Source organism: Pygocentrus nattereri, chromosome 3, assembly GCF_015220715.1.
Source record: "Pygocentrus nattereri isolate fPygNat1 chromosome 3, fPygNat1.pri, whole genome shotgun sequence".
Lineage (NCBI taxonomy): Eukaryota > Metazoa > Chordata > Actinopteri > Characiformes > Serrasalmidae > Pygocentrus > Pygocentrus nattereri.
The window spans coordinates 50,760,272-50,772,168 of record NC_051213.1 but is presented as its reverse complement, the minus strand read 5'-3'; the positions used below and the strand labels follow the sequence as shown (position 1 = coordinate 50,772,168).

General features: G+C 40.9%; 1 protein-coding gene across 1 annotated transcript in view; it reads left to right on the top strand.

The window, feature by feature from the left end:
* The first annotated feature begins 8,462 nt into the window (after positions 1 to 8,462).
* The window catches only part of si:ch211-257p13.3 (kinesin-like protein KIFC3), a 31,022-nt gene continuing 27,587 nt past the window's right edge, over positions 8,463 to 11,897 (top strand). Inside the window, exons 1-4 of the mRNA XM_037536714.1 lie at positions 8,463 to 8,603; positions 8,854 to 9,008; positions 9,953 to 10,049; positions 10,153 to 10,322. Of these exons, the coding sequence (XP_037392611.1) occupies positions 8,910 to 9,008; positions 9,953 to 10,049; positions 10,153 to 10,322 (366 nt within the window). The 5' untranslated portion in view covers positions 8,463 to 8,603; positions 8,854 to 8,909. The remainder of the gene's footprint in view (positions 8,604 to 8,853; positions 9,009 to 9,952; positions 10,050 to 10,152; positions 10,323 to 11,897) is intronic.

Sequence of the window (11,897 nt, the reverse complement as noted above, 5' to 3'; positions counted from 1 at the left end):
GAATAAAAAGCCCATATCATGCAAATCATATCGATTTCTCACCTTTATGAAAAATAAAAGTGCTTCGTCGTTTCTAAACATTTCTAAACAAGAAGTTTCACTCTTAACAAAAAAGGGTTCTATGTTGTACCAAAAAAGGGTTCTTTGGCTTGTAGCAAAAGTGGAACCCCTTTTTGATGCTATATAGAACCCTTTTCAAAACGTTTTTACACAGAAACATCTACAGCACATTCTGAAGAACCCTTTAATCATGCAAAGGGTTCTCTGCGTGTTCATGGTTCTATATACAACCATTTTCTTGGCTAAAGAAACATCTCTGACCTACTTAGAACCATCAACACTCAAAGAACCCTTTCCATGATCTGAAGGGTTCTTTGCATCGTGAAGGGGTTCATCAGACTGGAGATTATAAAGCACAAAAAAGACTTCTATTGTTAAAATGTCAAGCTTGTAACAATAGCAGAACCCTATTTGGTGCTATATAGAACCGTTTTCTAAAAGATTATATAGAACCATCTTTACTAAAGAACCCTTGAAGAACCATCTTTTTAAGAGTGTATAGTTATGATGTCAAGTTTGTAAGGATAGAAGAACCCCTTTTGATGCTATATAGAACCATATACAGCACATTCTCCATCAATCTGAAGAACCATTTCACCATGCAAAGAACCGCTTAAGCATGCAAAGTGCTAATGGTTCTATAAAGAGCATTTTCTCTACTGAAGAACGTTTGAAGAACCAGTGTGTACAGAAAGTGTTTAACCCAGCAGTGCTCTCTGGAATGGAGCTGCGGCCTCAGCGCTGATTTACGGCACTCGTCCTGGATCACTCCTTCCTCATTCACACACCAGGCACGTCCGAGAACCCACAGAATTCCAGCTCGGGAACAGCCGGCAATCCTCAGGGGCTTTACGGTTCTTTCTGTTCTGCTGCCTCATCAGTATAAACAGCCCCGTACGGCTCTGCCCTGCCTGGACGCTCTGTTCTCTCACTCAGGCCTTTATACAGCAGACCACCTAAACACCAGCGGCCCTGAAGGGGAATTCCACCACATTCCCAAATTTCCTGTGTAAACACATGGTTGAGATGTAAACGGAGCCATTCACAGTGGTGTGGTGTGAAATGCTCCGTTTTGCAAGAAGATGGTTCTTCAGCCGTTCTCTAGGAAAGCAAATGGTTCTATTTAGAAGCAGGAACACTTTGCATCGTGAAAGTGTTCTTCAGATCGATGGAGACTGTAGATGGTTCTATGTAGCAGCAAAAAAGGGTTCTTTTATTGTCACCGTGTAAGGCTTGTTACAGTAGAACCCTTTTGAGAAAGGTCCTATATATAATAATCCACAGCGCAGTCTCCATCAGTCTGAAGAACCTTTTACGATGCAAAGAACTCTTTAATCGTAGTGTTCATGGTTATAAATAGAACCATTTTATTTCCTATAGAACCCCCCCTGAAGAACCATCATTTTTAAGTGTGTAGAGAAACTTATCAGATACAGCAGTGCTGCTGGAGTGTTTAAACACTGTGTCCACTCACTGTCCACTCTATTAGACACTCCTACCTTGTCGGTCCACCTTGTAGGTGTAAAGTCAGAGACGACAGCTCATCTGCTGCTGCACAGTTTGTGTTGGTCATCCTCTAGTCCTTCATCAGTGGTCACAGGACGCTGCCCACAGGACGCTGCCCACAGGACGCTGTCAGCAGTTTTTGGTTGGTGGTCTGTTCGCAGTCCAGCAGCGACACTGAGGTGTTTAAGTCTGATCACCACCACGTCAGTGTTACTGCAGTGCTGAGAATGACCCACCACCCAAAGAGTACCTGCTCTGTGAGGGTCCATGGGGGTCCTGACCACTGAAGAACAGGGTAACAGAGTATCAGAGAAACAGATGGACTACAGTCTGTAACTGTAGAACTACAGAGTGCAGCTATACAGTAAGTGGAGCTGATACAGTGGACAGTGAGCATAGAAACAAGGAGGTGGTCAGGATGTTCTGCCTGACCGGTGCATGTCCATGTATTATTTGTCCACATGGGGGTCAACACTGTAACACGTGCAGGAGGAGTGAGGGGATTGATTACACAGGCCTGCCTTCAGAAAGGTCTGTTGCAGTGTGGATCTATAAGACACCATAAATCATCAACCTGAATTTCTGCATCTTCAGCTGCTCCGAGTCCGAGAGCAGAAGGTCTGGGCTGAATCCTCTGCTCTCCGTCAGGTCTTAGCAAGAGATTAAAAAGAGAACATCAGAGAGAAGAGGGCGCCTGACCAGAGGCTGGATTATGTCACCACACGGAGCGTGACACGAGCCACGTCTGGACATAAAGAACATCACTGTTCCAGATCCAGTCGCCCTATAAACACTCAGAAGACTCGTGCAGGTTCTCTGGTGGTTCTGGATGGTGAATAAAGTGTCTATATCTGTGTTGTCGTCATGGCGACGCCTGGTTCCCATCACCACCACTGTAAAGACGTCTGAACCGTTTCACACCAAACCGCTCGGACTATGCAGAAATTTGGGAAAATTGGTGGAATTCCCCTTTGATGGTCCTTACAGTCGTGTAATCAGTTGAGAATTTGTGGCTAAAATGGAAAGTTATTTCTAAATAATTCATTCATTAAATAATTAGCTTTGTACTGTTATAATTAGTAGTCTTATTGCATGTAATATGCACTTTAACACACGTTTCAATGTACATGTTTCCTTTGGTCACGGCTTTACCGTGTATCTACTCATCCATTGTATCTGTTATGTTATTTACATTATGTAATGGTGTGTGTTTGTATTGTTGTTTGTGTGTTGTGGAGGCTGTATGTCGTCCAGCCAACGTTTTATCCTGTTTTTTCAGCCTCTCTTTGTTCATGACAGTTAAACACTGGTATATGTAAATGAGCTCTGTTCTGATAGGCTGTGCCTCATTCAAAAACCAGCCTGGGCCAAAACACTACTTATAACTTCAGTGGATGCAGGGAAATCTGACTGTTTGCATCTCATTGATTGAGACTTATGAGAATTATGCAGAAATTTGGAAAAATTGGTGGGATATCCCTTTAAGCTGCCACAGCGATGAAGCTTTGTTTTTATTCAGTAATGGCAATTTTACACCAGCACAAAAGGCACAGCTTGCTATTTAACGCGCAGTGTGACTCGGACGTGTCTTATTGGTGAAGTTAATATAACCTGAAAACCTAAAAGACTTAATATTATTAGATAATGTTATATATCATTATTATATGTTAATATTGTGACTTACAGTGTACTGTGAAAGTGTTGTGTTATGACATTTTGGCCATATCGCCAACCCCAAGATAAAATGAATAAATGGTGTGATTACAAAGACACTAAAAGCCATCAAACAGGCGATAATAAAAGTTTACTCATTTTTATTCTGAACGTATTCCTTTAAGTGTGTGGTATCAGTATAGCTACTGTACTATTGGTACCGGTATAGCTGCTGTAGTACCGGTATCTGTACAACCGCTGTAGTATCAGTACAGCCGCTGTAGTATCAGTACAGCCGCTGTAGTATCAGTATAGCCGCTGTAGTATCAGTATAGCTGGTGTAGTATCAGTACAGCCGCTGTAGTATCAGTACAGCCGCTGTAGTATCAGTATAGCCGCTGTAGTATCAGTATAGCTGGTGTAGTATCAGTACAGCCGCTGTAGTATCAGTACAGCCGCTGTAGTATCAGTATAGCCGCTGTAGTATCAGTATAGCTGGTGTAGTATCAGTGTAGCTGGTGTAGTATCAGTATAGCTGCTGTAGTATCAGTACAGCCGCTGTAGTATCAGTATAGCCGCTGTAGTATCAGTATAGCTGGTGTAGTATCAGTGTAGCTGGTGTAGTATCAGTATAGCTGCTGTAGTATCAGTATAGCTGGTGTAGTATCAGTATAGCTGCTGTAGTATCAGTACAGCCGCTGTAGTATCAGTATAGCCGCTGTAGTATCAGTATAGCTGGTGTAGTATCAGTACAGCCGCTGTAGTATCAGTACAGCCGCTGTAGTATCAGTATAGCTGGTGTAGTATCAGTATAGCTGCTGTAGTATCAGTATAGCCGCTGTAGTATCAGTATAGCTGGTGTAGTACTGGTACAGCTGCTGTAGTATCAGTATAGCTGGTGTAGTATCAATATAGCTGGTGTAGTATCAGTACAGCCGCTGTAGTATCAGTACAGCCGCTGTAGTATCAGTATAGCCGCTGTAGTATCAGTATAGCTGGTGTAGTATCAGTATAGCTGGTGTAGTACTGGTACAGCTGCTGTAGTATCAGTATAGCTGGTGTAGTATCAATATAGCTGGTGTAGTATCAGTATAGCTGGTGTAGTATCAGTATAGCTGGTGTAGTATCAGTACCGCTGCTGTAGTATCAGTATAGCTGATGTAGTATCAGTATAGCTGGTGTAGTATCAGTATAGCTGCTGTAGTATCAGTATAGCTGCTGTAGTATCAGTATAGCTGATGTAGTATCAGTATAGCTGGTGTAGTATCAGTATAGCTGCTGTAGTATCAGTATAGCTGCTCTAGTATCAGTATAGCTGCTGTAGTATCAGTATAGCTGCTCTAGTATCAGTATAGCTGGTGTAGTAATGGTACAGCTGCTGTAGTATCAGTATAGCTGGTGTAGTATCAGTATAGCTGCTGTAGTATCAGTATAGCTGGTGTAGTATCAGTATAGCTGCTGTAGTATCAGTATAGCTGGTGTAGTATCAGTATAGCTGGTGTAGTATCAGTATAGCTGCTGTAGTATCAGTATAGCTGGTGTAGTATCAGTATAGCTGCTGTAGTATCAGTATAGCTGCTGTAGTATCAGTATAACTGGTGTAGTATCAGTATAGCTGATGTAGTATCAGTATAGCTGTTGTAGTATCAGTATACCTGCTGTAGTATCAGTATAACTGGTGTAGTATCAGTATAGCTGGTGTAGTATCAGTATAGCTGGTGTAGTACCAGTATAGCCGCTGTTGTATCAGTATAGCTGGTGTAGTATCAGTATAGCTGGTGTAGTACTGGTACAGCTGCTGTAGTATCAGTATAGCTGGTGTAGTATCAGTATAGCTGCTGTAGTATCAGTATAGCTGGTGTAGTATCAGTATAGCTGCTGTAGTATCAGTATAGCTGCTGTAGTATCAGTATAGCTGGTGTAGTATCAGTATAGCTGCTGTAGTATCAGTATAGCTGGTGTAGTATCAGTATAGCTGGTGTAGTATCAGTATAGCTGCTGTAGTATCAGTATAGCTGCTGTAGTATCAGTATAGCTGGTGTAGTATCAGTATAGCTGCTGTAGTATCAGTATAGCTGCTGTAGTATAGCTGGTGTAGTACTGGTACAGCTGCTGTAGTATCAGTATAGCTGGTGTTGTATCAGTACAGCTGCTGTAGTATCAGTACAGCCGCTGTAGTATCAGTATAGCCGCTGTAGTATCAGTATAGCCGCTATAGTATCAGTATAGCCGCTGTAGTATCAGTATAGCTGCTGTAGTATCAGTATAGCTGGTGTAGTACTGGTACAGCTGGTGTAGTATCAGTATAGCTGGTGTAGTACTGGTACAGCTGCTGTAGTATCAGTATAGCTGCTGTAGTATCAGTATAGCTGGTGTAGTATCAGTATAGCTGCTGTAGTATCAGTATAGCTGGTGTAGTACTGGTACAGCTGGTGTAGTATCAGTATAGCTGATGTAGTACTGGTACAGCTGCTGTAGTATCAGTATAGCTGGTGTAGTATCAGTATAGCTGGTGTAGTATCAGTATAGCTGCAGTAGTATCAGTATAGCTGGTGTAGTATCAGTATAGCTGCTGTAGTATCAGTATAGCTGGTGTAGTATCAGTATAGCTGCTGTAGTATCAGTATAGCTGGTGTTGTATCAGTACAGCTGCTGTAGTATCAGTATAGTTGCTGTAGTATCAGTATAGCTGGTGTAGTATCAGTATAGCTGCTGTAGTATCAGTATAGCTGGTGTTGTATCAGTATAGCTGGTGTAGTATCAGTATAGCTGGTGTAGTATCAGTATAGCTGCTGTAGTATCAGTATAGCTGCTGTAGTATCAGTATAGCTGGTGTAGTATCAGTATACCTGGTGTAGTACTGGTACAGCTGGTGTAGTATCAGTATAGCTGGTGTAGTACTGGTACAGCTGGTGTAGTATCAGTATAGCTGATGTAGTACTGGTACAGCTGCTGTAGTATCAGTATAGCTGCTGTAGTATCAGTATAGCTGGTGTAGTATCAGTATAGCTGCTGTAGTATCAGTATAGCTGGTGTAGTATCACTATAGCTGCTGTAGTATCAGTATAGCTGGTGTAGTATCAGTATAGCTGGTGTAGTACTGGTACAGCTGCTGTAGTACTGGTGTAGTACTGGTACAGCTGGTGTAGTATCAGTATAGCTGGTGTAGTATCAGTACAGCTGCTGTAGTATCAGTATAGCTGGTGTAGTATCAGTACCGCTGGTGTAGTATCAGTATAGCTGCTGTAGTATCAGTATAGCTGCTGCAGTATCAGTACCGCTGGTGTAGTATCAGTATAGCTGCTGTAGTATCAGTATAGCTGGTGTAGTATCAGTATAGCTGCTGCAGTATCAGTATAGCTGGTGTAGTATCAGTATAGCTGGTGTTGTATCAGTATAGCTGGTGTAGTATCAGTATAGCTGGTGTAGTATCAGTATAGCTGGTGTTGTATCAGTATAGCTGGTGTAGTATCAGTATAGCTGCTGTAGTATCAGTAACGCTGGTGTAGTATCAGTACAGCTGCTGTAGTATCAGTATATCTGCTGTAGTATCAGTATAGCTGGTGTAGTATCAGTATAGCTGGTGTAGTATCAGTATAGCTGCTGTAGTATCAGTAACGCTGGTGTAGTATCAGTATAGCTGGTGTAGTATCAGTATAGCTGGTGTAGTATCAGTATAGCTGCTGTAGTATCAGTAACGCTGGTGTAGTATCAGTATAGCTGGTGTAGTATCAGTATAGCTGGTGTAGTATCAGTATAGCTGCTGTAGTATCAGTATAGCTGCTGTAGTATCAGTAACGCTGGTGTAGTATCAGTACAGCTGCTGTAGTATCAGTATAGCTGGTGTAGTATCAGTGTAGCTGGTGTAGTATCAGTATAGCTGCTGTAGTATCAGTATAGCTGCTGTAGTATCAGTATAGCTGGTGTAGTATCAGTATAGCTGCTGTAGTATCAGTATAGCTGGTGTAGTATCAGTATAGCTGGTGTAGTATCAGTATAGCTGCTGTAGTATCAGTATAGCTGGTGTAGTATCAGTATAGCTGCTGTAGTATCAGTATAGCTGGTGTAGTATCAGTATAGCTGGTGTAGTATCAGTATAGCTGGTGTTGTATCAGTACAGCTGGTGTAGTATCAGTATAGCTGCTGTAGTATCAGTATAGCTGGTGTAGTATCAGTATAGCTGCTGTAGTATCAGTATAGCTGCTGTAGTATCAGTATAGCCGCTGTAGTATCAGTACAGCTGCTGTAGTATCAGTATAGCTGGTGTAGTATCAGTATAGCTGCTGTAGTATCAGTATAGCTGGTGTAGTATCAGTATAGCTGGTGTAGTATCAGTATAGCCGCTGTAGTATCAGTACAGCTGCTGTAGTATCAGTATAGCTGGTGTAGTATCAGTATAGCTGCTGTAGTATCAGTATAGCTGCTGTAGTATCAGTATAGCTGGTGTAGTATCAGTATAGCTGGTGTTGTATCAGTATAGCTGGTGTAGTATCAGTATAGCTGGTGTAGTATCAGTACAGCCGCTGTAGTATCAGTATAGCTGGTGTAGTATCAGTATAGCCGCTGTAGTATCACTACAGCTGCTGTAGTATCAGTATAGCTGATGTAGTATCAGTATAGCTGGTGTAGTATCAGTATAGCTGATGTAGTATCAGTATAGCTGCTGTAGTATCAGTACAGCCGCTGTAGTATCAGTATAGCTGGTGTAGTATCAGTATAGCCGCTGTAGTATCAGTACAGCTGCTGTAGTATCAGTATAGCTGATGTAGTATCAGTATAGCTGGTGTAGTATCAGTATAGCTGATGTAGTATCAGTACAGCTGCTGTAGTATCAGTATAGCTGATGTAGTATCAGTATAGCTGGTGTAGTATCAGTACAGCTGCTGTAGTATCAGTATAGCTGGTGTAGTATCAGTATAGCTGCTGTAGTATCAGTATAGCTGCTGTAGTATCAGTATAGCTGCTGTAGTATCAGTATAGCTGCTGTAGTATCAGTATAGCTGGTGTAGTACTGGTACAGCTGCTGTAGTATCATATCGGTTTAGCTGCTGGCCTGGATATCGCTTAGTATCGGATCATTAAGTAAACAGGTGATATCGTCCGCCCCTCCTATCATCTCTGTATTGAAGTAACTGTATTGTCTGTTTCTCTCTCTAATCAATCTCTGTCTGCCCCACTGCAGAGCGCACTGAGCATGCTCACTGCAGATGCTGAGAGGGAGTGAGGGAGGGGGGGCGAGAGAGGAAGACAGGGTCAGTGTTGGAGAAGGAGAGAGAGAGAGAAGATCAGCAGTGTGTGGAGCTGAGCTGTAGCTGATGGTGGTGGAGCATCAGGACATTGTTGGACATCATGCAGAGCTGAAGAGCCGGACAGGAGAACTGTGGGTAAGACATCACAGCCCAGGAGAGATGGAGATTAGGAGGTTTGGAGCATTGAATGAGCTTTATAGAGCCTCTTTATTGGTTCCGTCCCTTTAGAGCCGTTCTCCTCCTCATTAAGGGTCTGGACGGCTCTCTGTCCTTTTAAGAGGTCCTGATCTGAGCTGAGAGACGTTTGGCTTTATGAGCAGGATGTCATCTCTTTGTTCTGCAGCAGACGCTGGACGCTGGTCATGCTTGTCTGTGTGTGTTGCAGCGTGTGCAGAGCGGGGGATGCGCTTTCCGGAGTAAAGTGACGCCTTCGGGGGGGACATGTACGCCTTCTACTCCCTGCTGGTCTACATCTTCTACACCGTCTTCAAAAAGGAAGAGGAGGCTCCACTAGAGGGGGCGTCCGGAGAGTCCCCGGAGGTACGTCTGGACGGCTCATACATGTGTCCCGTGTGTTTTATGGAGGGCTGGGCGATATGACAATGTATATCATCATCATGATAAATTGTCACAATACAATAAGATTTTGTAGAAAAAAAATAAATATTCATAATGTTTTTAATAGTATTGTCTAAAATATGGGGTCTTCATCTAAAAAAGTGAATATCATGACATATCGTCTATTGTAAAAATTTCTTTAAGTATCGCAATATTCTGTTTTTGCCATATCGTCCATGTCCAGTGAAGAGTATATATGCATATACATATACTTGGTGTATGTATATATATATATATTAATAATCTATATGTTATAATAGTATGTACACATGTTTTATATGCATGTAAGGGTGCAATAATAATGTGTTTTATATATATATATATATATATATATATATATATATATATATATATATATATATATAATTTATAAAACGGTGACTTTACAGGAAAAGGAAAGAATGTTTATGACATTGAATGGAAGTTTATAGAACAGTATTTTTGTAATCAAGTAATTAATAAATAATAAGTTATTAATCAAGCCCTATTTATTATGAAATTTTTACACAGTTGATAGGATAGCTGGCATTTTTTAATTTTGGGGAAAAAATGTAAAATGTGTAGATATTTCATGTGTGTATTAATTTAATATACTATTATATAATATTATTTTAATATATAATAAATATATTAATATTAACATAATAAACATTTTCATATATTAAAAATAATTGATTTATAGCTCTAATTTTACATTGTATTTTTATGTAAAATTTGAGCTGTATATCATTTTTTAATATGAGGAGGAATTTATTATTTATTATATTATAATAATCCTGAGCACAGGTTGTTTTGGTTAACACCAGCGGTGTTGGTGTCATTACATCACATTCTTCTCACGTATGCACCCCCACTGTAACCACCAGGAGCCTGGCCATGTTTCCATGGAAACAGGGAGCAGGAGGAGAGGCGGCCCCGCCCCCAGGTTGGGGAAAAGGGGGTGTGACAGAGTAAACGACTCCAGTAAGTGTTTTCAGTGATGCTGACTTTGTTGCAAAGCCATATCTGTTCTAACCGACCTTCAGCGCCGCCACACAGTGACCCTCACACGTGTTCCACACGCCAGGCAGCAGCGGCAGCAGTGACAGTGATGCATCGTGTCTCAGTGATGAAGATGACGATATTGATGAAGGTCACGCGACCCCCGCCAAAACCCCCCTGGCTGCTTTCCTGTCCTTCAAACAGGAGACGGAAAGGAGGAGAACGTCCAGTGGGCCTGCGGAGCTGGGAGAAAAGGTAAAAAACTGTAAAGACAAAACTCTAAGGATGGTTCTTCAAGGGTTCTTTAGTACATGGAATGGGTCTCGACCCACTTCAAGCCTAAATGGTTCTTTGCTTTGAAATCGTTCTTTAGATTGATGGAGAAGGAGTTGGTTCTGGTCACAATAACAGAACCCTTTTTGGTGCTACATAGAACTTTTTCCAAAATGGTACAGTATAGAACCATCTACAGCACGTTCTCTATCAATCTAAAGAACCCCTTCATGAGGCAAAGAACCTTTTAATCATGCAGTGGGTTCTTTCAGTGTTCATGGTTCTCTGTTGAACCACTTTCTTCACTAAGAACCCTTGAAGCACCATTGTTTTTTGGTTCAGTGTGTTTACACTTAATAATCTGATAACATCAGTAAATCAGACTGGGTCAGTAACTGGTTCAGTGTGTTTACACTTAATAATCTGATAACATCAGTAAATCAGACGGTGTCAGTAACTGGTTCAGTGTGTTTACACTTAATAATCTGATAACTGCAGAAAATCAGATTGTGTCAGTAACTGGTTCAGTGTGTTTACACTTAATAATCTGATAACTGCAGAAAATCAGATTGGGTCAGTAACTGGTTCAGTGTGTTTACACTTAATAATCTGATAACTGCAGTAAATCAGATTGGGTCAGTAACTGGTTCAGTGTGTTTATACTTAATAATCTGACAACTGCAGAAAATCAGACTGTGTCAGTAACTGGTTCAGTGTGTTTACACTTAATAATCTGATAACTGCAGAAAATCAGATTGGGTCAGTAACTGGTTCAGTGTGTTTACACTTAATAATCTGATAACTGCAGAAAATCAGATTGTGTCAGTAACTGGTTCAGTGTGTTTACACTTAATAATCTGATAACTGCAGAAAATCAGACTGTGGCAGTAACTGGTTCAGTGTGTTTACACTTAATAATCTGATAACTACAGAAAATCAGATTGTGTCAGTAACTGGTTCAGTGTGTTTACACTTAATAATCTGATAACCGCAGTAAATCAGATTGGGTCAGTAACTGGTTCAGCGTGTTTACACTTAATAATCTGATAACTACAGAAAATCAGATTGTGTCAGTAACTGGTTCAGTGTGTTTACACTTAATAATCTGATAACCGCAGTAAATCAGATTGGGTCAGTAACTGGTTCAGTGTGTTTACACTTAATAATCTGATAACTGCAGAAAATCAGATTATGTCAGTAACTGGTTCAGTGTGTTTACACTTAATAATCTGATAACTGCAGTAAATCAGATTGTGTCAGTAACTGGTTCAGTGTTTACACTGAATAATCTGATAACTACAGTAAATCAGACTGTGCCAGTAACTGGTTCAGTGTGTTTACACTTAATAATCTGATAACTGCAGAAAATCAGACGGTGTCAGTAACTGGTTCAGTGTGTTTACACTTAATAATCTGATAACTGCAGAAAATCAGATTGGGTCAGTAACTGGTTCAGTGTGTTTACACTTAATAATCTGATAACTGCAGAAAATCAGATTGGGTCAGTAACTGGTTCAGCGTGTTTACACTTAATAATCTGATACCTGCAGTAAATCA